General features: G+C 28.8%; 1 protein-coding gene across 3 annotated transcripts in view; it reads left to right on the top strand.

Annotated features, from left to right (window-relative positions):
- LOC136076751 (uncharacterized) overlaps positions 1-26,114 on the top strand; it is a 35,299-nt gene that overhangs the window by 6,339 nt on the left and 2,846 nt on the right. For 2 of the 3 annotated variants that reach the window (XM_065790174.1, XM_065790176.1), the window contains 7 exons: positions 1,450-1,491; positions 13,924-13,956; positions 20,219-20,269; positions 20,539-20,592; positions 22,983-23,111; positions 25,010-25,069; positions 25,844-25,933. In XM_065790174.1, the coding sequence (XP_065646246.1) occupies positions 1,450-1,491; positions 13,924-13,956; positions 20,219-20,269; positions 20,539-20,592; positions 22,983-23,111; positions 25,010-25,069; positions 25,844-25,933 (459 nt within the window). The remainder of the gene's footprint in view (positions 1-1,449; positions 1,492-13,923; positions 13,957-20,218; positions 20,270-20,538; positions 20,593-22,982; positions 23,112-25,009; positions 25,070-25,843; positions 25,934-26,114) is intronic. The other variant, XM_065790175.1, reaches the window with a different exon arrangement.

Raw genomic sequence — 26,114 nt, 5'->3', positions numbered from 1 at the left:
AATAGAATTTAATAAACAGAGTCAAAATAAAAGTAAACAAAGTTGTCGTATAAACAGTTTTGGCCTTGGCCTCCAAAAAAAATACATATAATTAAAGAATTCAAAGTTTTCATTCTTTATTTTTATGTATTTTTGTTTTGGGCTTTCATATATATATTTACAAGAATGTTTTTTTATTGACTTTATTGAATTCTGCGAATTACTTTGGTTTATTATTATAACATGTGGTTTTATTGTCACAGCAATTTTTCCTTACAGTTTTGTTATTAATTGTAAAGTAAGGCAAAATTTTAAGTCTTAAAAACGTTTGTTTATGCCTTGGCCTTTTAACTCTTATTCTTGGTCTTGACCTTTAAACTCTTGTCCTTGGCCTTTCAACTTTTGGCCTTAGTCTTGGTCTTGGCCTTGAAACATGTGGCCTTGACCTTGGCCTTGTTAACTACTCTGTTCTAGGCTAAGAAATAATGGGTTCCAAGTCTTTAAAATCTGTGTTTTTTTTTGGTTTTTTTGTCAATATAGTTCAAAGCTCACTCAACATTTCTAAAGCTTTAGGAAACCAGAGCTTTAAAAATGTGGAGCCGTGGCCCTGTTGGACACTTTTCATCTCTGCTACCTGCATTGATTAGTTGTTTGTGAGATGTGCTGCTTTATATTCTAATTTACCATAACAATAATTAGTTACTTAACCCACTTTAAAGATTTTTGGTTTATGAATTAAGTATATAATAATAGTTAGTTATAATATTTGCAATGTGAGCTTATTGTCTCACATGAATTAACTCTTTTGCGGATAAGTCACTATGGCAACTATGCTGGAGGTTGTCCAGCCGATTCTTGAATGCATTGATTGTTTCAATGTTCACATTATCATTTGATAGCGAGTTCTAACAGTTCACAATTCTGTTAGTGAAGAATTGATTTACAGTGCGCAGTTGCAGACTAATTCCTTGCTAAGTTGTCCTCCACAACCAGTTCTTGGTTCTCTTGTGATCGTTGGTTCACATCATTTCATTTTGTTGATTTCTTTTAAGATTTTAAATTCTTTAATGAGGTTGCGACTTTTTCGGAGCATAGTTAGGTTAATTTGGTGAAGTTTAATTAGCCTTTCTTCCTACATTCTCTGATTGCGTGACCAATCTTGTTTGCTTGTTGCTGAACTTTTAGTAATAGAAAATAATAATATACCGCAACATTTTATATTAATCTGTATAAGTATCTTGAATATAAATTCTTGAATGAGATTGCTTCGTTGTCGGCGCTAAGTTAAATTAGTTAGGTTGAGTTTAATTAGCCTTTCTTCATAGCTATGTTGTCATATTGCGTGTCCATTCTTGTTTGCTAGTCGCTAAACTTCTAGTAATAGAATGTTATAATTTATACAGCAACATTTTATATTAATCTGTCTCAAAAAAAAACTTTTTTTTAGTTATTTTAATTTTTTTTATTCAGGACAGATCACAACACCAAAGTTTAATGAAAAGAAAACACCTGGTATGTTTTTTTTTTTTAAGTTTTGGTTAAATTATCAGTGACTTATAGATTTTTGCTTGCTATATCTGTTGGTAAGCTTTTCATTTTGTATTAGTAAAGCATTAGAATTAATTTTATTGTTATTTAATTTCATTTAAGTTTGAAAATGAAGTATTTAACTCCAACAGTAATTGAATGAATCATCTTAATAAAATTCCTTTAAATCAATGTATGTTCTGATACTTCAGTTGATGTATTTTTCATAAACAGTTAAAAATGTCAAGATATTTGTGTGTGTGTATATATATATATATATATATATATATATATATATATATATATATATATATATATATATATATATATATATATATATATCGGCCGTCCCATTTTTACTTACATGATCAGGTTTTAGTGCACAGAGTGTTTCAAAATGTTCCCAAGATATTGTTTTCTTAATGAAATTTTTTTATTTTTTATTTTGGAAGACTATTTAAATTTGCACCACCCTTTTGAAGTTTTGAACTTTTTTACATTTTTCTAGTTTTTAAGGAAATTTTTAAAAGATAGGCATGAATAAAAATTTACAAATCAGCCTTGTCAGAGTCTGGAAGGCTATCACTGTCTGTGTACCAGGAAGCTTCAAACTCTCTTTGTTCTAATTCTTCTACCTTCATTTTATTCTTTTTTTCTTGATTTCTGAGCTTTTCATCTTGTGAGCACATTTTTGTTCTATTATTCTTATTATCTCCACAGCCAAACAAGCATTTTTTTGAAATGTGTTATCAATACCCGCCATCTTGACCATGCGTCCTTTGAGACAGTGCTTTAGAAATTCAATGTCATCTTTTTGAGCTTCTTTGTTCCTCAAGTGATCACTCTTTATCAAGTTAAAGATGTTGGCCTTATGAATTGGGAATAAAAAGTTGCTTTCATTTAGAAAGTTGTTTATTTTCTTGCAGTAGCTTCCTTTTGGTAGACTCAAAGTCTTGAGTCTTTTTAGAGATTGGTACTCATTGATCTTGTTGGTAATTTTGTTTCCGATTTGCTGCTCTGTGAGTATGAAATTGCTGTTGAATCCAGCTTTGCCCCACAAGTTTACTAGTTCTCTCAAAATGCAAACACCTCTGATTGTCTGTGGCCAATTCTCTTACCACATTCCTTCAGCTAACTTGCTGCATTTCAGATAACTTTTTCCATGAGCAAGGGCGCATCCAACTTTACAGTTCATCTTGGTAGTGCTAAGAAAATGCTAAATAGTTGAGTAAAAATAAACAGATAAAATTCAGAAATTTTTTAGATGTTACCAAGTTTCTTTTTTAATGTTGAGCCAGTAAAACCTTCTGAGCATTTCTCCAGTCGTTGGAAGATTTGGAGCAAAGGTTTGCAGTGGAAAGCCTAACAAATAAAACTGTCTACACTTTCTTGCAGCCTGTCTCAAATCTTCAGCTGGCTCTAGATTGTATTGTGGCATATTTTTCCTGAAGCTATTGTCTGAAAATATAGCTAATACAGTTTATAAAATTATATATATTTATAAATTTATAGTATAAAGTATAGCTTACAGTACAGTAGTTTGTTTTGTAACAGCAAATAATACTAAGCAAAAAAAAAAAATACATAACACACATTTGTTGTTTTTTATTATAATTATCTACACTTTACAAATTATTTAAAAAAAGTCGCTCAACAATTGAAAAATAAACTTTAATGAAATTAACTTACTTATTATCTAAAACTTTCATATGCCCAAACAAATCTTTTTTTTTCTAACGTCTTATTAAAATTATTAATTATACTATTTTTTATTTTTTAATATTTTTTGTCATGTATTATAAATAAAAATGTGTTAATAACTAAAAATAATTATGTTAATAATTTTATAAAACATTTACATAAATAAAAAAATTTAGTTGCGAAATTCTCCTAACATAAAAAAAGTTATTACAAAATTATAAATTTGCAGTATATTATTCTATTAGATAGAAATCGACTAAACCACCTTCTTTACCTTAGAGTTGATTTGAACGGCTGAAATTTTCACTTTATGCAACTAATACATAACGATAATGATTGAACTTTTCCACATTTTGGTTTTCGAAAAAAAAATTTTTGAGACACCCTAATATACACGCACGCACTACTTTCCAAATTATTCAAGTAACATTAAAAAATTTTTCAAATGCTTTGATTTAATAACTTTTTAGTATTTATTATTATATTGTTTTTATGTGTTGTTAGATTATTCTGATAGACGGTGTAGCATTGACTAAGTAAATGATAAATCATTTATGACAGAACATTATCAATTTATTTTTTAAAAATGACGTTTTTATAAGAAAAGGATTTTTTGTTTAAGAAATTAATCAGTTAGTCCAATCTAATTAAAAACAATTGATTTCAATTGACGCTCTTTTATAAATTTTTGTTTGCAACAACCAATCTTATTTTTTTACTCATTCTATTAAAACTTGATATTATAATTATGTAATAATTAAATTTTTATAATTCTGAATTTCTGCTTTTATAAACAAAATTAAAATTATTGCTGTATAAAACAAATTAAATTATAAAGTAAACTAGTTGTTAGCCATTTGAATAATTAAAACATAATCTCAAGCACTACAAAAAAAATTAAAAATATTTAGAAAAATAAAATAAGCAATCATATTTTGTTTAAAAAAAAGTCAATCTGAAACTCAAACATTGCTTTTTTATATGATGGACTTATAACACAGGAAATTATAATTTTTCTAATCAATTTTTGAAAAGAGAGAAAAAAAAGAGTGGTTAATGTTTTCGATAAAATTACATTTTTGCAAAAGCCGTAAATTGCTCCCGTAAACCACTTAAGGATAGTAAATAGCATTGCTGCTGAGGCTGTATGTAATATATATGATCAATCACTGCTATCTATAATATATATGAACAATAAGCAACCCCAACGGATAATGAAAAAAATCAAATTGTCAAATTTTATTCTCTTTTTTGTCAACTTTAGCAAATTAATATTGATGTAGACACATGAAAATTTTTTAAAAATATACCTTCAGTAAAATTAATTAATTTATGTCATTTTTATGCATTCAAAAGTTACGTTGTCACATAAAAAAAATATCATTGAAAAATGTTTTTTTTAACCATGAATTTATTACAAATTAATTAGGATAATACAATATTTGCATTATCCTAATTAATTTAGTTTGAAAATGGAGCTAACATGTTCGATTAGTTGTTAGTCAGATTTTGTACTTTAAAAAATATATATATATTTCAAGAATTTAATGAAACAACTTTTGCAATTTTCATGTAACATAAGTTAACAAAAACATGATAAAAATATTAAAACATTTACTAAAGTTCTGTCGCTTTTTTGTAAAGTTTTTGTTGCTTACAAAATAAACATTTACATTTTCTATTGCAACTCCCGAGGGGTTTGATATAATTTAAATATATATATGTTTTAATTTTTATTATTATTCTTAATTTAAAATTTTTATTATTTTTCTCTCATACTCACATATATGATCATGAAAAGTTCACAACTCATGCTGTATCAAGTGTAACCAATCTAAATGTTTTAAACTAATTCATATATCTATCTTCAAATGTTGCTACTATTCAGGTTGATTATGCAGAAAATTATTTAAAAAATCAAATTTTATTTTTCACTGTTGCTATCTGGCAAAGTTCTTAAAACTTTCACCATTGCATCTAACACTCTGGATCACACAAACTTCTCTACTTGCAAATTTGGATAAGTTATTGGAGTTTATTTCATTTAAAACCCATGAAGTTCACATTTTAATAAATAATGCTACTTCTCAGTTTTAAAATAAAGTTGAGATGAGTGCAATAATGAATCTCATAAAAATATATAACAAAACAGTATTTTGGCTTTTTTTTTTGCAGCAATGCATTGAGGAGGACTTGTTGATTGCATTAGGGCTACTATTTAGCATTTAGCAACCAACAAAGTAAATCAGTAAAAATTAAAATCCAATTAGCAAATGATTTTGTGAATTCTCTTCAAGACAATAATGTTAAAGTCCTATGCTTGCCTGAAGAAAAAAATTCAGTGCGCAATTTTGTCCTGCAAATATCAAAAGTTATACAGCAAGCAAAACAATTAAAAGATATCTCTAAATCCCGCTACTTTTATGTAGGTAATGGCCAGATCAAAGCAGAAAAAACTTCACCGTAATGCATTTGAAACATATAAAAGGATATAAAAATATTGTATGCAAAATTTCAGCTAAAAATGTGTAGCGGTTGACAAGATACAGCAATTTTATTATTGATCTGGTTTCCAAAAATGACCCAATTTTTATAACATTTTGAAAAAACATATTTCTTAAAAAAATAAGAAATAAAAATGGCAAAAATATGAAAATAAACATATATAATGTTTTTTTGATGCTGAATTCAATAAATGTACTAAAAATGCTGAAATATTAAAGGAACTTTAACATTTCATGCTTAAAAGTTAGTTAAACAACTAGTTTCTATAAACCAACTTTCGGGCCTAATATCTCAAAACACCCCTGTTAAAAATTTTTTTTTTTTGCTGTTTATATTTTCAGCTGCTTATAATCTTACTAGGCACAAAAAATCTAACTGGAAAAACAACTGAAACATATAGAACCTTAATTTCAAAGCTATATCACTTTTTTCAAGAAATTCCCAAAAAATATTTGTAAATAAAATAAAAATAAGTTAAATATATTTAAAAAGATAAAAATAGAGAGTTACTTAAAATATATAAGATTTTCAAAGGTATCAGAGTTGTTAGTTATTTTGACTGTGTTTGTAATAGTTCACAATATTGTTGCCATTTTACTTGTACTTCTTCTATTTTAGTATTTTCAAACACATAGTTTCTACCGGAACTAGAGCAAGCTTGTGAAACAGATAGCTTTTTCAATATGTTGATGTTGGAAATAAAACAGTAGACTTCTCTTTTAGGTCAGTTAAAACAGATTGATGGTTCTTTTAAGTAAAGAAACTTAATTTTAGAATCAACTTCTTCTAGGTTGGTTTCAGTTACAATACCGATCCACCACTTATCATCATAGACTACAGCTTCATATCCTCCTAAAGTGACAGTATCAAGTTGAAATATATCTTGTTTCTTTTTAAGGTTGTGGATTATTGTATAATTAGTGTCTGTACTACACCTCTTTGCACTAACTCTGTTATCTCCAAGATGTATAAATGTAGTACCAGGTAGAGTTGTTACACCATTGTACCTTTCTTTTTGCTCTTCATGTTGCAATTGAAAGTCCAATCCCTTTATGTAAATGAAATTAACAACCTTAATTTTCTTAATACAAAACTCATACAAAGCTTCTGTTGTGAGAAATTAGTTTCTGTATGGTTGTTTTAAACTTTCTTGCGCTGTTAACATTTTTACAGTACCGCCAATCCCATTGCATGGTGACTTTTTGTGGGATGTAGCAAAAAAGTTCCATTCAACTTTAAAGGCAAATTCGCTCTCTAGTTAGCATAGATTGTAAAAGCTTTTGCAATTTTTTTTGTACTGTCTTACGCAACCATCAGTGAATAAATATAATTTGGACAGATTAGAAAATTTTGTTTTTAATATTGGTATGATTAGTTGGAATAATTTGTACACATAAATTACATAATTTATAATGTTGTCTGATATAAAACAGTAAGAAGTATGTTTCAGTACACCTTTATCATCTTTACAGTATATCACTAATGGATGTAAAGAACATTGTTGGGTGTTCCAATATTAGCTTTGTATTTCATCTTGGACTACAAAAGCATAATTTTTAGCAAAGTCACCAATAATGAAAATATTTGATTGATCCATAATTTGTTTTAGTTGGTTAAGGTACTGTGATTGAGAGTGAGCAATAAAAAAATGAGCTTGTCACTTTTCAAAGCAATACACTAATAGTTTAACAAACATTGGAACATCTACTGTTAAACTCAATTGTGTTGCATGATCAGTAGTTTGCAATTGCTTGTAGTGTATCTCAAAATCATCTTCGTATTCTCCAAAAATCTCATACAAGTATTTGGTGAGGGGTTCTTTACCAGGACAATTATCACACAGTGCAAGCATTCATTCTTTGTTTTCTACTGAGCAAACAGTTTTTGAAAGTAAATCCTTATACTTTAGTCCAATATTCAAGGCATCTACTAGCAAGTTGCATTTTGGTGATAAGAACTAACACAACAGAATGTGTACCACCTGCGCCTGGCAAAATGTAACTTTGGTCTAAGTGAAGCAAATTTTGAGTAACATTTGTAATTCTGGATTGTTGTCTTTGTATAATACATATTGTTCCTTTAAATTACACAAAAGCAGTTTTTTTTGTTTATGGACATTCTTTTGAATGCTAACAATCTTTTTTTTCCAGGCATAGTTCTACATAAATCACTTGAGTCATAAAACAATCTAACAGAATCTTCTATTTCTTTGTGTAAGACTTTACCTTTATATAATGGTGTGATAGCTAACAATCTTTTTTTATTAAAAATTTGTATAGCCATCTTTACTTGGTATTCTATAACTCCAAATTTATTTTGTATTAGTTTTTTGAACAATAGTCCTTTTGTCAGAACATAGATTTTTTTCTTTTATCAAGGTCAAAATTTTATCAAAGTTTTCAGCCTTCTTTTTCATGTTATATTTTAAATCACAGTTTTGAGGGAATATTGATTTGACTTTTTTCATTTTTCTAGTAACGTTACTTACCATTTCGTTGATGTGCGCAACTTTTTGCTTTCCTTCTGAGAGTATATATTTTGGTGACTAAATGAGATTTTATAGGAAATATATTAGAATTTTCGAGTTCTTCATTGGTCTCCTGTCTTTTTGATTTGAATGATGATATTAGAAAATACTTATCTCGTTCACCATGATTTTGCTTCCCTTCATTAGGATCTTCTTTTCTGGAAATCTTTTGCTTACAAGGTTTGCAAAGTTTCTTCCCAGGACCAATATTCAAACTACTTCTCATCATGACTTGTGACTCATTTATCGTAACTACTCTAAGTTTTCCTAAAAGTAATTGAATTGTATATATAATTGCATATAGCTTATCTTATGTTTTGGAAAATACATATTAAAAAAGTATATATATATTAAAATATGTAAATTCTACATTATGCTTACAGCGTAATGGTATAGTTACAGCGTAATGGTATAGTTTTTCTTCATTGCTTAAAGTTTCGATAACATCTTGTTGGCCTTTCCTTAATTTTCATCAAAAAAAAATTTTTTAATATAGAAATAATTCTAACCTTTTCAGTATCCTTCTGTTTAATATTTTAAATAATTTATTAATTTAAAATTTGATATATCTTTGAAATTAAAGTTCCATATGTTTCAGTTGTTTTTCCAGTAAGATTTTTTATGCCTTGTAAGATTATAAGCAACTGAAAATATTATCTGCAAAAAAAAAAATTTTTTAAGAGAGTGTTTTGAGATATTGGGTCCGAAAGTTGGTTTATAGAAACCAGATGTTTTATTAACTTTTAACCATGTTCGTTTAACATTTCAGCATTTTAAGTACATTTATTGAATTCAGCATCAAAAAAACATATTTATACTTATTTTCACATTTTTGCCATTTTTAATTCTTATTTAAAAAAAAAAAATGTTTTTTCAGAATGTAATGAAAACCAGGTCATTTTGGGAAACCAGATCAATATTAAAGTTGCAGTATCTTGTCAACTGCTCAACATTTTTCGCTGAAATTTTATGCGTTAACTTTCCTTTAAAACCTTTAACAGTCAAAAAAGTTTTTAAAAAATTTAAAGACCCATGGCTCAAAATTTCCTAAATTTTGGGTGATTTGATGCGGAATCACCCTATATTCTTATTTGGATAGTATTTTAGTTTTAGTAAAACAAATCATTTGTAAATGCAACTAAGGTGTATTGTCCATAAAGTACTTCACTCTATATTTGTCAATTTAGAACCCCTTCCCTCCTGTCACAAACTATGGTAGCAGTTTTTGCATAAAAAATATTTGAAAAAATTTAAATTTAAATACTTTGCAGCACTATCGATTTGATAATTTTGATAAATGTTATGGAAAATCCTCAGGAAGAGTGCCACCTAAAAATTTAATTTACCTTGAAATTGTCTTTATTTTTTTACTTTTGATTACTTTTAATGTAAGAGCTTAATACTTTTGCATTTCTTTTGTTACTCTAAAAAAATTAACTCTTAATAATAGCTATAAAAAATCCATGATAATTGCTTAGTAACGTAAGTGATGTAACATAAGTTAAGTATATTGTATCAAGAAAACAAGTTTATTTTCTTAGCCGGTCACCTATGATAAATTTTTAAATATTTTTTACATTGGAATAGAACTCTCAACATTTTGTGAAAATTCTCAACTCAATCCGCTATACTAATTTGCAGAAATCTGACCTTAAAGTTCAAACAATTTTTTTACTTGGTTTTCTGCATAACGTAAGTTAAGTGACATTTTCAGTAATAAGTTCGCCCTCTTTTAGCCAGACTCAAAACTTTTTAGCTTTTTTATTCTTTAGACTAACAGATTTCATACAAAATAGCTAAAAGTTTAATTTAGTACAATCTGCTCCAGTACAATCTGCTCCATGTCCTGCTGCCTTGTAGGATATGCCTTTTTAGGCAAAGGCTAGGAGATGCCAACTCCGATTTAAAACACCCCCTGCCTTGGGGCTCTTGGTTGAGTAAAGGCTAGAGATGGTGTCTCGATAAAAATACTCATCTTGGGCAGATGTTAAATACACCCAGCTACTGTCTTGTAGAAGGCCTCCTAGGCAAAGACTTAAGGGGTAAACAGATTCTATCTGTTGACCAGCCTCGCACCCCTTCTTCATCTATTAGGCTGGCGCAGATGTATTTTTAATACATTGTTTCCAGTTTAGGATGTTGAATGCTGGATCTTCTTGACTCAATGCATGGGCATGCTTGTGTCACTGTTTTTATGACTAAGCAACTCATTCTATTATCTCCTTATGAGGGTACAGCTCTAAAACTCAGTTTTATGGTTCTGAGGCCGGCTGGTAGTCAGGTTTCCCGAACTCTGTGGTAGCTCTCAGAGAGGCTGATTCCATCAACAGCTGAAAAATATCAAAGTACTAACAGTGCCATGTTGCGCATGGATGGTGTCCCTGTTTGTACTTTTGGTGTGCATTGCGGAGGCCACATTTGGAGCCCTTTGTTACGGCTTAGGGTTTATTAGTAGTAATGAGGCAATTGCTTGGGCTATTAAACGGTGTTCTGAGTACTATCTATGCTTTGAGTCAAGTTCTTCAATCTAATTTAAAAATGAATAAAGTACCAAAAACTATAAAACACAAAAAACCATCATCATCACCAAGTTCTCTAAACCTATCATTCACTAATATTCGTGGTCTTCGAAGTAACTTTTCTTCTGTTGAGTCTTATCTCTTGCAAAGTTCACCAGACCTACTTGCTCTTTGTGAGACTAATTTGAGTTCGGCTGTCTCATCTTGTGATCTTAGTGTTGATGGTTATCTTCCTCTGATTCGTAAAGACTCCAATAGTCACATGCTTGGCCTGGGCATTTACATTCGTAAGAATTCACCTGTTTGTCGTGAAACTAGGTTTGAATCCACAGACTATTCTTTCATGTGCTTTCGTTTAGCACCACTTCACTCTATTGCCTTTCTCTTTGTTCTATATCGCTCTCCTTCATCTCAAGACTGCACTCTTTTTGATGTTATTTCTGATCATATTGACCAAGCCCTCTCTCTTTATCCATCAGCTAATATAGTTGTTGTCGGTGACTTTAATGCTCATCACTCTGAATGGCTTGGCTCTAGTGTCAGTGACTCTGCAGGCATTAAAGCCCACAACTTTTGCCTTTCTCAATCCCTAACTCAAATAGTCAACTTTCCAACTCGCTTTCCTGACAACCCTAATCATTTACCTTCTCTACTCGACTTATGTCTTGTCTCTGATCCTAGTCAGTGCTCAGTTTCTCCGCATTCACCCTTAGGTTCTTCTGATCACAGTTTGATCTCTCTAAAACTAATATCTCATTCTTCTTCATCACCTGAATCCCCCTATTACCGAACCTCTTTCAACTACAGTAAAGCTGACTGGGATTCTTTCCGTGACTTTCTTCGTGATGGCCCTTGGGTAGAAATCTTTCAACTTCATGTCGACAAATGTGCTTCTTACATAACTTCGTGGATTCAGGCTGGCATGGAATCTTTTATTCCCTCTCGACGATTCCAGGTCAAGCCTCACTCTCCTCCATGGTTTTCCTCACACTGTGCTGCTGCGATTGCCAATCGAAACCGTTACTTCCATATTTATCAGCAAAACAATTCTCCAGAAAACAGACATCTGTTTATTACTGCTAGAAACAACTGTAAAAAGGTTTTGTCTGACGCCAAAACCCGCTATTCTCAGGTCATGAAATCTCGTATCTCATCTCAAAAATTAGGCTCTTGTGACTTCTGGAAAATCTTTAATAATATCAATAATAAGGGCAAATCTATAATTCCACCTCTCTTGTATGGTTCAGACTTTGTCACCTCACCTAAAGACAAAGCCGAACTGTTTGCTAAAAACTTTTCATCAATATCATCTCTTGATTCCACTAGTTGCGTTCTACCTGATATTGCCAACAAACAGGTTGATCCATTGCTTGACATTCATATCACTCCAGCTTCTGTATCTAAAGTGATTTCCTGCCTAGACTCTTCTACAGCTTGTGGCCCAGACAACATACCTGTTATTGTCTTGCAGAAGTGTTCTCCGGAGCTGTCGTCTATACTCTCAAAACTATTCAACAAGTGCTTATCAGAGTCTTGTTTTCCAGCCTGCTGGAAAGCCGCATCTGTTATCCCTATCTTCAAAAATTCTGGAGAGCGATCTGATTCGTCTAACTACCGTCCCATAAGTCTTCTTCCTATCATAAGCAAGGTTTTTGAATCTTTAATTAACAAACACTTAATTTCTCATCTTGAATCTAATAACTTACTTTCTGACCATCAATATGGATTTCGATCTTCTCGTTCTACAGCTGATTTGCTAACAGTAATAACTGACAGGTTTTATCGTGCATTAGATGAAGGTGGAGAGGTTAAGGCCATCGCTCTTGACATTTCAAAAGCGTTTGATAAAGTTTGGCATGCTGGTCTTCTCCATAAGCTTTCTTCTTATGGTGTATCCGGCAACATCTTTAAGATCATTGAATCCTTCCTTTCCAATCGTAGCATAAAAGTTGTCCTCGATGGACAACACTCTTCTTCTTATTCTGTAACTTCAGGGGTTCCTCAAGGTTCTATTCTTGGCCCTATACTCTTTTTAATTTACATTAACGATCTTCCAGATATTCTCACATCTAAGGTGGCATTGTTTGCTGATGATACTACCATTTATTCTTGTCGTGATAAGAAACCAACACCCTCTGATTGCTTGGAGGGGGCATTTGAGCTTGAAAAGGATCTCACTTCTGCTACAGCATGGGGCTCACAGTTGCTGGTGAACTTTAATTCAGATAAAACTCAATTTTTTTCAGCCAATCGTTATCGCAATAATTTAGATCTTCCTATATTTATGAACGGTGATGTACTCGATGAGTCACCTACTCTTCATCTTCTAGGATTAACTCTTACTTCCAATCTTTCTTGGAAACCATATATCAAATCGGTTGCAAAATTAGCATCTGCTAAGGTTGCATCTCTTTATCGAGCTCGCCACTTTCTTACTCTGGATTCTATTCTCTATCTCTATAAATCTCAAATCCGGCCTTGTATGGAATACTGTTGCCATATCTGGGGCGGATCTTCTAATGATGCCCTTTCTCTTTTAGACAAGGTGCAAAAACGCATTGTAAACATAGTTGGACCTGCTCTTGCAGCCAACCTTCAACCATTATCACATCGTCGTAATGTTGCTTCTCTTTCTCTTTTCTACAAATACTATAATGGACACTGCTCTAAAGAGCTAGCGTCTCTTGTGCCATCTACTAAAATTTATTCTCGTGTTACTCGTCATTCAATTAAGTGTCATCCTTTTTCTGTGACTGTTCCTAAGTGCTCCAAAAACGCTTATTCGTCTAGTTTTTTTCCTCGAACATCAGCTCTTTGGAATTCGCTTCCTTCATCATGCTTTCCTGATTCGTATAATTTGCAATCTTTTAAATCGTCCGTCAATCGTTATCTTGCTCTACAATCTTCATCTTTTCTCTTACAGTAACTTCCAACTTTAATCAGTGGCTGCTTGCAGCCTTGTTGGAAGCGAAGATGTTTAAAAAAAAAAAAAAAAAAATTTGCAGTTTAGGGAGACAAATATTTGATGAAATTGTTGCGCTTGTAATGTAAGTTAAAAATAAAATATATATATATATATATATATATATATATATATATATATATATGCAAATACAAAAAAAAATATATGCATATTTAAAATTACTCATGGTTTAACTTTTGTAGAAAAAAAGCAAAGAAGCTAAAGAATTCCATCCGGTATTTAGTTTTTTTCAATTTTATTTTGTTTTATTGATATATCAATGAAATGTAAAAATATATATCAGACATAGCTAAATTTATGGTCAAAAGTTAATGGCAATGAAAGATCTCACATGAATCTTAAAATTTAATTTAAACTTTTTTCTTTATGTTATTTATTGACCTAAGTATCAATGGCAAATGAAATTAATAATGCTTAAGACAATCGAGTTTTTACATGACATTTAGTTACTGGCAATTATAGTAAGACAGACAGCATTCGTTGTGAAACATCTGACTCGCTGACTGATACAAAGGTATTGACAAGAGATCTAATATGAATAGATATGATTCAAAATGTTTTCAAATGGTATTTGATTTATATTTTAGATAGTATGAAAAAAAAAAGTGGTTACCTGATTGATTGAATTGTGGAAAAATTTTATTTTCTTTCTGGAATGCTTTACCTAAATTCAAACAACAAGAATGTAAAAGCTATGAGACATAAAAAAATACTTCAAGATCACTTAATGCTTCCCAAGTTACATTTCTTTGCTTTTATTGCAAATGTAGTTAAACCTTTTCTGAAAAAGTACCAGACAATAATGTAAAGGAAATAATAATAAAGTTGCTTGAAGTTGTAGCAAAACCATAACTTCAAGCAACTTGTGCAAAATGTTGAAAAACCTTTCTTTGTTGAAAATGTTAGATCTTTCTTTGACTAATTATCTATTACCTGAAGAAAAATTTAATGCAAGGTTTGTTGTTTCTGAAGTACTACATCATCTGAAATTTTTTTTTGTTGATAACATTGTCTCAAAGCAAAAAGTTTTTGAGGAGACCAAGAAATTTGTTTTTTCAATGGTGAAAAACTATTGTGGCAAATCTCCATTTATTCATTAATTAGATTATTTAAATCTCCTATTATTCATTAATAAGAACATCCAGTATCATTAACCCTAGAGTCTTGATGGAGTTGACAAAACAAAAATTTGTTAATCATTTGAAAACTTTACTTGGGTACTTAGTGGGTTAAGGGATTTTATCAAAACAGCAATGTGACTTTGTGAAATTTAAAACAAAATTAGTAATTTTCTTTAAAATTTCACGTAAAAGAGTTAAAAAGAAAAAGTATTGAAACTAAATAAGAAGTTAAGTTTATAAAAAAACAATTTGAAGAACTTGAAAAGGAAAAATACAATGTTTTTTTATTAATAAATGATGTGGAGCTGTCTTATTTTATTTCAGTCTATCTTATTGTTATTGTTAATATTGTTATATCTTGAGTTCTTTCTCCTTTAAAGTTTTCTGATTTTGTGATTTATTAAAAAATTTTGTAATTTTTTATTCTTAACTATAATAATGCTTTGTATGGATTGTGCATTTCATAAGAGTTTTTTTGATATAATAACCAGATACTTGTTAAGCCTACAAGCCTTTCTTTATTTTATAAAGAAAGACTTGTAGGTAGTAGTTATTTGTTAGTTATCATGAATGTTATGTTTTGTGAAGCTTTTTTTAAGTTATTTGCTTAACTGTATATTCATGTTTTATATAAAAACCTCTTTATTTGTGGTTCAGTCATTTTTATAATTGACTGCTCAGAGTTTCATAAACTTTAATTTTTTTTTGTTTGGAAATTTGTTACTTAAAAAAAATTTGTTATGGAAGTCCTTGCTTTTATTGCCGTTTTTTTTTAAATGGTTCTCAATGGTGTTGAGTATTGTATTCAATTTATTATAATTTTTTTTTTGATTAAGTTGTAGTACATAAATTTATATAGTATTTAGTTTTAGATTACATACTTTTATGTTTCTAAGTACACTGGTTGTCTTAAAGATTTTTGTATCACTTTGGAAATATCATTAATGCTGGAATTTAAGTACTTTTTCAACACTAATGCTTGAAAAAGGTATGGGTTTTAGGACTAAAATCCTGGAAAAACATTTCTAAATCAAGTAATATGTGCTTGAATTTTTAAATAATTTTGAGTGGACACCCTGTAATAGTTAAAGATCAAAATGTAGTGCTGCAGCAGTTAAGCGCTTGCCTCATAAGTGAGAAGTTCTGAATTTGAATAGAGTTATAGAGCAAGGAAATGGTTGACAGAAGACTTGAAAAGTTGAAGGTTGTATGTAGAAAGTTGATGGTTGTATTTTGAAGGTTGTAAGTTGAGGGTTGTATGAGTCAGGAAAACATAAAGATGGGAGAGAGTCAGGAAGAATATTAATGTAAATAAGACACAAAGAAGAACCAATTATTGAACCTTGAACACTTGAAGGATTGAATCTTGAACACACTGAAGGCTAACACTATTCTTTAATTCCAGTAACTTCTAGGTGCTATAAAAGTTACTGAAAATAAAGAAGAGTGTTAGCCTTTGAGGATTACTTTAATAAAGCGGTTAGAAAGAAACGATTTGATAATCTCAAAAACTTTCTCAGATACACCATATAAAATAAGCTTATAGAGAAGAGCAGCCTGCCAAACTTTGTCAAAAGTCTTCGATATATTAAGAGCAAAAGCCTTAGCCTCTCTGCCTCCATCTAATTCATCAATTCAGAAAGAAGACTGATCGGACGATAACTGGAGGGGTCAGAATGTTCACCAGAGGTTTTGAAAATTAGAACAACGGATGCCATTTTCCAGCAGACAGGAAAACAAGACTCAGTCAAACTTAAAAATTATTAAAAAGTTTAGAGAGAATTGAAGAGAGTTTTATGAAACACTTTTGTAAGTCTGTGTCTGGAATGTTGTCTGGACCATAAGCCGTAGAAGAGTTTAATCAAGATATGACTTGCAATGGAAGCTGGAGTGATTCGAACATCTAGCAATGGATTGACCTGTTTAATTGTAATGGAAGGAAGGGAATGGCTATAAGATTCAAGAAATTAAAATACAAGTACCGATTTTATTACCAGGAATGGTAATAAGATCAGTCCCATGAATGAGAGATGCAATGTTAGACCTTCCTTTGTTAATGACGCTGTTGAAGATTTTCCAAAAGTCTCTAGAGCCTAATGTCTGAGATACGAGATTTAGTGAACTGAGAATAACGGAGCTTATCATCTGGCAGCACCTTTTTACATTGATTTCTTGAAATGATAAATAGCCATTTGTTCTCAAGAGAGATGTACCTTTGAAAAAGATGAAAAAATTTATACGGTTAGATATAGCAGCTGCACAAAAGAAAGATAGCCATGAAGTAGAATGAGGTTAAAAAAAAACAAGGAGGAATTCCTGCTTGAATCCAGGAGGCGTATTTTGTTATATAATACCAGTAGCAGGGTGATCGTGATGATCTTAAACTTTACCTGAGTAATAGAGAGCTACTTCCTGCAAACAGTACCTTAAAACATTGGGCATGATATTTTGGCGATGAATTAGGAAAATTATTACTTCTAATAAAATAATAGAGATAAGGGAGAGCATAGGTTTTACAGTTGGTGGGTCTAGTTAGTTAATGAGCTCAAACTGCATCAAAACAGATTTAAACATTTAAATATTTAAACAGAACACATAAATACATAAAGTAACTTACGAGTGAGTAAACACCGCCCCAGAAGTTCAGACAGAACACAAAGATACATATATAAAGTAACTTAAGGGTGAACCAACACTGCGCCAGAGGTTCAGACAGAACACAGACATACAGATGACCACTTACAGAGGTTCAGACAAAAAACAACAATACAGATAGCAACTTATGGGTGAGTCAACAACAAACATACAAATAGCAACTTACAGGTGAGTTAACACAGCGTAAGAGGTTCAAACGGAACACAAACATACAGATAGCAACTTACAGGTGAGTCAACACCATGCCAGAAGAGCTAAACAGTAACTAAGGTATCTCCAAAAATATAAAAGACACACACACAAAAATAATAAATATATGTGTACTGATGACGAGAAACAAACTCCTTAGAACCTTTGCTTTGCTTTTTTTCTAAACTTTAACTTTTTTACTGGTAACCATACAAGAATACCTGCATTGTGTTGTTGTCTGTTCAAAATAATTGTTGAAGTTTTCATCAAAACACACAACTCTTTCAACTGTTGTACAAGATATTTTTTACTTAGAATAATTTTATTAGGCAATGATTTATTATAAGCATTTAATTTCCTTATTATTTTTTTAGGGCTTTTAGTTAGGTCATTCTTGTTTTATTTATTTTTTATTTAGTTTTAATTGATTGACTTATTGACAACATTAATGGGCTGCAATAAGTTAGAGTTAGTAAAATTATTGAGCAGTAAACTAATATAGATAAATGAGATGTTGTTGAGAAGCATAGCATTCTAGCAATAGCAATCTTCCAGAAGTTGTAAGAAGAATTCAAGTAGAAGAGTAATATTTACGTTTTGCTTTAGTTTTATACTTAGGTAAGTCTATAAAATAGCTGTGTTTTATTGGATCTTTAATGAAAAAATTTATAAAGTTTATAAGAAATAAATGGATAGAAATGAATAGTTCAGCCTTTGGAATTAGGGTTGGCATTCAGCAATGCTGACATAACTGCAGACCTAAAACTGTTTGATTTCAGCAAAAAATTGCCAACTTTATTTCCATGTTTCATGGTAAAACCTTTGTGTCAAATTTTTTTGCCAACCTCTAATAGATCAAGGTTGGCAAAAAATTGCCTACATCTTTTTCCTAATACCAAGGGCTGATAGTTAGTGAAAAAGAATGATAGGTTTTCTTTTTTTTACATTTGTTTTAGCTTTATAACAAATTTTACTCTCAAATTAGTTTTCTCTAAATAAATATAAAAAAAGTTTGGAAAGATTAAGGCTATATTATAAGAAAATATTTAGAATATATAAAATATTTAGAATTTTTATAGTTCCTGCCAGATAGTTTGCCATACTCCTTAAGGATGCATGTCATGTATAGCTTTCTTCCCTTCTTTTTTAAGTAATGAATTTTTAAATGAATCTCAACATTGCTTTAGTGAATTCAAATGAGGTCATATGAACTTTTTTTTTATATGGTTTGGAAAAAAGCTAATCCTTAGGAATCAGGTTAAGATTATCCGAATGTGATTTGTATCTCTAAATAAATGTCTCATTTCATGTGTTTATATTAGTGTAATAATTGTGTTTATATTAGTGTAATAGTTGTGTTTATATTAGTGTAATAAATGTGTTTATATCAGTGTAACAAATGTGTTTATATTAGTGTGACAAATGTGTTTATATCAGTGTAACAAATGTGTTTATATCAGCGTAATAAATGTGTTTATATCAGCGTAATAAATGTGTTTATATCAGTATAATAAATGTGTTTATATCAGTGTAATAAATGTGTTTATATCAGTGTAATAAATGTGTTTATATCAGTGTAATAAACAAGTCATTTCATGCTTTTATATCAATACGTACAATTTCTTTTTTTGATGCATACACAATCGTATGCATCAAAATGCAAGCAACTACATGTTTTAACTCTGATCGTTACATTTTTCTGTTTTTTGATTTTCTTAATTAATCAGAGATCAAATTTGTAAAAAAAAGCTTAAGTACTAGTAAAAAAGCAAGGTAGCATTTTATTCAGTTTTAATTTTTTTTTAATTAAAGCTAATTGAGTTTCTTTAATACTCAATTAGCTTTAATTAAATAGCTAAAGATGAAATGTTAAGGGCTACATATAGAACATAGCACTTTTTCTATAAAATTTAGTTCTTTTTTTTTTTAAGTTATTAGAGTGCTCTAAGAAGACCTAGTATTTTTATCACAGAATACTCAGAAACATTTGTCTTTCTGTTTATCAGTTGGATAAATATATCAACGTGAGTATTTTATGAATGAATACCTGTTCATAGTTACATAATTTAATGCTGTTGGTTACAGGATGTGCTTAAATAGTATTGTTATGTAGAATTGTATACTCTGTCAGAAGTAAAATGGAACAGTGAGCTTTTTTCATCCTCACTGATGTGAAATTCTGATTTTTGAAAAAGTTAGTTATCACCAGACCATCTGCTATGTCTATTACAAAACATTTAATTATAAAAGTTAACGAATAATGGGAACTGGATTTTTGTAATTAATGGGTAAAGGCTGTTAACAATTAAAGGGAACTGGTTGTTAATAGATTATTATAAAACTACATGTTACTACAAAATATTTAATAATACATTATGAAATAGATAATGATTAAAATTTTAGAATAATAATAATATTAATTAACAAGCAAAATTAGTTATATAGTGATAAATTATTTAAATTTTTATTTTTTTTTGCAATATTTATAAGTTTTGTATAAATTAATTTATAGTATGATCAATCAAGCTTTATTGATACTACTCCTCACGTTAATTTATTTAAGGTAAAATGTTTTACTATCCACACATTCTGCATATTTATAATTATTTTATTTCTTGTTACATTCCACAGTTTTCTAAATACTAAATGCATTTCTGTTTGACAGTTTTTTTATTATAAGTTTATCATTTGTAATTGGCAATACAGGTTTTATATTTTATTTTAAATTTTATTAAAATTGTTAAGTTCAATTTTAATTTTATTTTACTTTTTTCAAAGTTTAAAAGTATTTTTTAGTTGTATTCTATTGATTTTTTTTTATTTGTTTATTAGAAAAAAAGAAAGAAAGAGGAAAAAGAAACCCCTCAAAAACAACAGACAAAAAAAGTTAGTTTATTACAGAAAGCTGTATTTTTTTTTGTTTATGCATCATGTGAGATTTATAATTTTTTGACAGTTATGCTATTGAGTGTTAAAATTCAAAATGTTGTTTTAATATTGTCAAGTAATTTCAAGTATTTTTTTGCAACAGAATGTCCTTCCTATTTGATACCTGTTTTGTAGATTAGGACTGAGTATTTTTATTGTGTTTTATTTACTACCTCTAAAAAGATTACCATCCTCCTCATACACCCAAAGCACTTTATATTTTTTTTTTTCTAACTAATGTTTTAAACTAATGTTTTAAAGCTCCACAAATTTATTTAAAAATATTTACATTTTCCTATCAAAAATATTTTCAGATAAATTTCAAAGCGATCTTTCTAACAAATCTTCATTGTATCATTCTTATGATTTTATATCTAAAACTTTCTGACCCACAATTATATACAAGGTCTAATATGGCATTAATTTTTCATTATTTTTTCCTTCTTTTTTAAATCTTATAAACAAAAAAAAGCATTCAATTGTAACCCATTTTACATTGACTTAACTCATTGACTAATTCCATTTAGATGGTTTCGAAACGTATAGATTTTTTTATAGCATGATTATGACCATGGTCACTGCATTGCATCATGGGTATTTTTGTAAATTAATGAATCAATATGATGTTTTAATTCACGAAAAAGTTTTTAATCTAATTCTTTAGTTTTGATTTCAAAAGTAAAAAAATGTTACATTTGTTCACACAATGTTCACATATTCAAAGTATAATTTAAATAATAAAATTTTAAAACTTGGTCTTAAATATTTTCGATTTATTATGAAATATATGAATTTTTTTTAATAACAATTTTAGTTTTTATTTTATTAACTATTTTCTAACAAGAAGCAACCATGGTTGATTATTTTCTAACAAGAAGCAATCATGGTTGATTATTTTCTAACAAGAAGCAACCATGGTTGATTATTTTCTAACAAGAAGCAACCATGGTTGATTATTTTCTAACAAGAAGCAATCATGGTTGATTATTTTCTAACAAGAAGCAACCATGGTTGAATATTTTCTAACAAGAAGCAACCATGGTTGATTATTTTCTAACAAGAAGCAATCATGGTTGATTATTTTCTAACAAGAAGCAACCATGGTTGATTATTTTCTAACAAGAAGCAATCATGGTTGATTATTTTCTAACAAGAAGCAATCATGGTTGATTATTTTCTAACAAGAAGCAACCATGGTTGATTATTTTCTAACAAGAAGCAACCATGGTTGATTATTTTCTAACAAGAAGCAACCATGGTTGATTAAAGACTTAAAATACTTTGTGTTAAAAAAACATGAAGACAAGAGAATTTTCCAAATCACTGATGTTTAAGTTAAAAACAGGTTATGTATAGGCTGCTTTGTACTCAACAAATTTGTGAGCATGAAGAGTTTTGGTTGGTGGAACAAGAGAAAAAAGTTGGTGGAATAAGAGAAAAAAGTTGGTGGAATAAGAGATATGGGAACTAAAGATAAAAGCTTTTTTGAGCAACAATAATGGTAGTATTTTTAAAAAAGAGAAACTTTGCAACAATGGAACAGAGGCTCAGACTTAGCAGCTAGAGTAATATTTACAACTTTGAACATTATCTACAAGAAAATGGGCATCATTAGTAGGACCAAGCATAATAGTAGTATTCCATACTTAGATAAATAAGATGTAGAAAATAGAAAGTAAGAAAACAGCAAACACACTCTTAGCAATCTTAGCAAATACTTACTTTGCAATGGATTGAACATATGCTTTTCATGAGAGGTTAGCGGTGAAGGATAATTAGTTGCCATTTATCAATATAGGAATACCAACAATGTTATTGTATTCTTTAGCAGTAAACAAATTAGTTTTCCTTGAAATAAAATTTACTAATTTACTAATTTACTAATAATGACACTGCAAGCCTTTAGCTTCTACAGAAGAAAGATCACATTGTAAATCAGCTTTTTTTTTTAAACATTTAAAAAGTGTTGAGTTTTTGTCAAGGCTGGAGTATATAATTAGGTATTCTATAAATTAAATCACTTCAGAGATAAGTAAACGCCCAAACATGATGCTGTTGGAGTTTGATTTTGAATTTTAAGGTAGTTTAAAAAAAAAAAAAATTTATTGTATATTTTTTACTTAAAATTAAAATTAAAAAAAAAAATCATTGTTCAAAACAGTCAAAATTGATTATTTTTACCAATTATTTTGATAGGATAATTATTAGAGTTGCATTAATTTTACATTTATTTAAATTAATAAGTAACAGAATTAGTTTTTCAATACCATAATTTGTTTTATATACCAACATAAACTCATAATTTGTCTAAATTATTATAAATAAGCATAATTTAAAATTATTTTTAGTATGATCTTCCAACAATGATCACTTTGTCAAGTTCAGATGAAAACCTTGAACAATCTAATGATCAAACAGAAAAAATAGCTGATTCCTGTGATACTGATCATCAATCTGTTACAAAAGTGATTAAAGATGTAAGAAATTTACTTAATTTAATTTTGAACAGCAGTTAATTGTAAAACAGTTTGTTTTTAATAAATAAATTGTTTTCATTTTTTCAAATTCATTCTTTCATGAATTTGAATTGTTATTCCTGTTATAAGAAAGTACAGGTCTTTTCACCTTGCATCATGCATAAGCCTCCATATCATAATCCTTAGCCTCGTATCATAAGCCTCCATATCATTACTGTGAGTGGGAGCTTGACAGATAGTTTAGTGTATATTGGAAAGCAGGAAGTTTAAAAATGAGGTTGTGGAAAAAATTGTTCTGTAGGTGCAATAAAATTTTTTTCTGAAGCTCTTATCACTCCACATCATTTCTTTAGTGTCCATTTGTTATGTTGACAGAAATTTTTTTGAATATGATTTTCAATCATCATTGTATAAATGATACCTCTTGTAATGTAGTGTTGAATGTATCAAATATAGCAAATTCATATTTATTTATTGTTCATTTTGAGATATTTGTGTTTTAATTAAAATATAGGAAAAGATATTAAAAAAGACTTAATGAAAAAAGTTTTAATTAAAAAAAAATTGTATAAACTAAGAGATATTTTTTAAATTAGCTTGCATACTTTTGTAATTGATCATGCCCCTAACCTTTTCATACAATTACTTTATTGAATGCTTTTTTCAGATCCCTTCTCCCCCATAACCCCCCTTAGATTCTGAATGACACCCCAAAGCCCTCGATTTTAGCACCAGATCTTTATTTAACACAATAAAGTCTTTATAAAAATGTAAAAGAAGTTCACAGGAATATATATATGATTTATGAACCACTGAGCTATCGAAGTTATGTATGTAAGAGTAAAACAAACTATTTTGAATTTTCTCCCATAAGTTCTGCGTATGAAGAAAATGTGCGAATGTTAATTGTTTTTGCTCTTAATGAATTTTTTTAATAAATTGTTTGTCAATCATTGACTAAAAAATATTGAAGTAAATAAAGAACAAGTATACAAATGATCATTGTAGATAAATATATAGATGATTGGTTTGGTAAAGCCCTGTATTTTATGGGTCTGGACAGGATATATTATGAGGAAAAAGTATAGAAAAGATCGGTGTGGAATAAACTTACAAAGATCTATATTTTTATGGGTCCGGTCAGCTAATTAATTTTTATTAATGCATAATTGTGCCTTTGTTCTTTATTGTGCCCTTGTTCTTTATTGTGCCTAGTTATTTCTCAATTTTTTATAATGCTAAAATTTACCTTCATTTCTGCAAAAAATCATGCCATTAATTAGAGAAGGAGATGTCTACTAAATAAAAAAGTATATATATTCTTATATTAATTTTGTGTATGTACATACACACACAAACATACATAAATACATACAAACATACATACATACATAGATACATACGTACATACATACATACATACATACATACACATACATACATACATACATACATACATACATACATACATACATACATACATACATACATACATACATGCATACATGCATACATGCATACATGCATACATGCATACATGCATACATGCATACATGCATACATACATACATACATACATACATACATACATACATACATACACACATACTTATATATAAAATCTTATACTCTTGAGTCTTTAATACAAGGGGGGGGGGGGGATTTCAGTTGATCTATAAAAATAATATCTTTTTTTTAGTTTTCTATTACTATCAAATTTTCTATTACTGTTATTTTTAAGTTATACAATCTTATATATAAGTTATATGCACAAAAATAAACTATAATATGTTGTTAATATAATATTTTAAGTTTTAAATATAATATTATAAGTTCCAATCTTTTTATTTTGATCAAGAAAAAAGTGTTATAGTTTGTTTATATTTTTGTCATATTAGGTTCCTAGAAAGCGTGATCGCAAACAAGAAAAAGTAATGAATAGAACAAGAAAACATTTGGTTGTTTTTTTGTTTGTTTTTTTTGTTTGTTTTTTAATAAACATTTTATTAAATATGTAAAAAAAAGTCTTCATATTCTGTTTAAAACCAACTTAAATAATTCAGCTAAGATAATATGCAGATAATGTAAATGGTATGAGTCAAAACTCCTGTCAAAGACTTTTTCTGTCAACAAAAGACCTCTTAACCTGTCAAAGGCTTTGCAACTCCTTTTATGCAAACAATTTACTTTATTATATTTGTTACTATAGTCTAATTGAAGATTTAAAAATATTCAGTTTCTTTTAATATCCAATTTACACAAATATCAAATATTTGCAAAGCTTTGAACTTTTATACTGCTAATAGATTAGATAATAATATTATCTATATTAATCAAGATGTAAATTTATAAATAAATATGAATTTTTTAAAAAAGTTTTTATCATTTTTAGTTTTATTTATATTTTATATTTTTTGAAAAATTGCTTTTAAATCAAGATTATTTGGTATATGTATACATTTGATATTTATCTTTATAAATTAAAACTGACATTTGTTAATCTTATAATAGAAATAGTGTTGTTATTAACTAATATTATTAATTAATAAATAATACTTATTAAATATTATCAATAAATATGAATTAGTTAATAAATAATACTTATTAAGTATTATTAATAAATATGAGTTAATAAGGGGTTGTCAAGCCTTTAAGTGAGTGGCTTTGATTTTTAAATATTTTTTTTATATTTTATGATAATATATTTAATATTTTATATAAATTTTGTTTAGCATTATGACTCAAGCTTTTCAATATCTCCAGTTTCTGGAAAACAGTCTGTTGAGCATTACCAAACAGAAATGGCTGATTACTTAAATTCAGTATTTTTATTTTTATTTTTTCATTTAATTATAACTGTTAATCCACATTCTGGTAAAGTCAAAAGTTATAAATTTAAAAAAAAAGTTTTTATTCTTAAGAATTTTTTACTTATTAAACTTATTTTTTTTATATTTTTTTATTTGAATTGTAAAAATCGAGAAACTAAAAAAAACTGAGTTT

Source organism: Hydra vulgaris, chromosome 02 (genome assembly GCF_038396675.1).
Source record: "Hydra vulgaris chromosome 02, alternate assembly HydraT2T_AEP".
Taxonomy (NCBI): Eukaryota; Metazoa; Cnidaria; class Hydrozoa; order Anthoathecata; family Hydridae; genus Hydra; species Hydra vulgaris.
The sequence above is the reverse complement of the archived record's forward strand: the minus strand, read 5'-3'. Positions and strand labels throughout refer to the sequence as shown.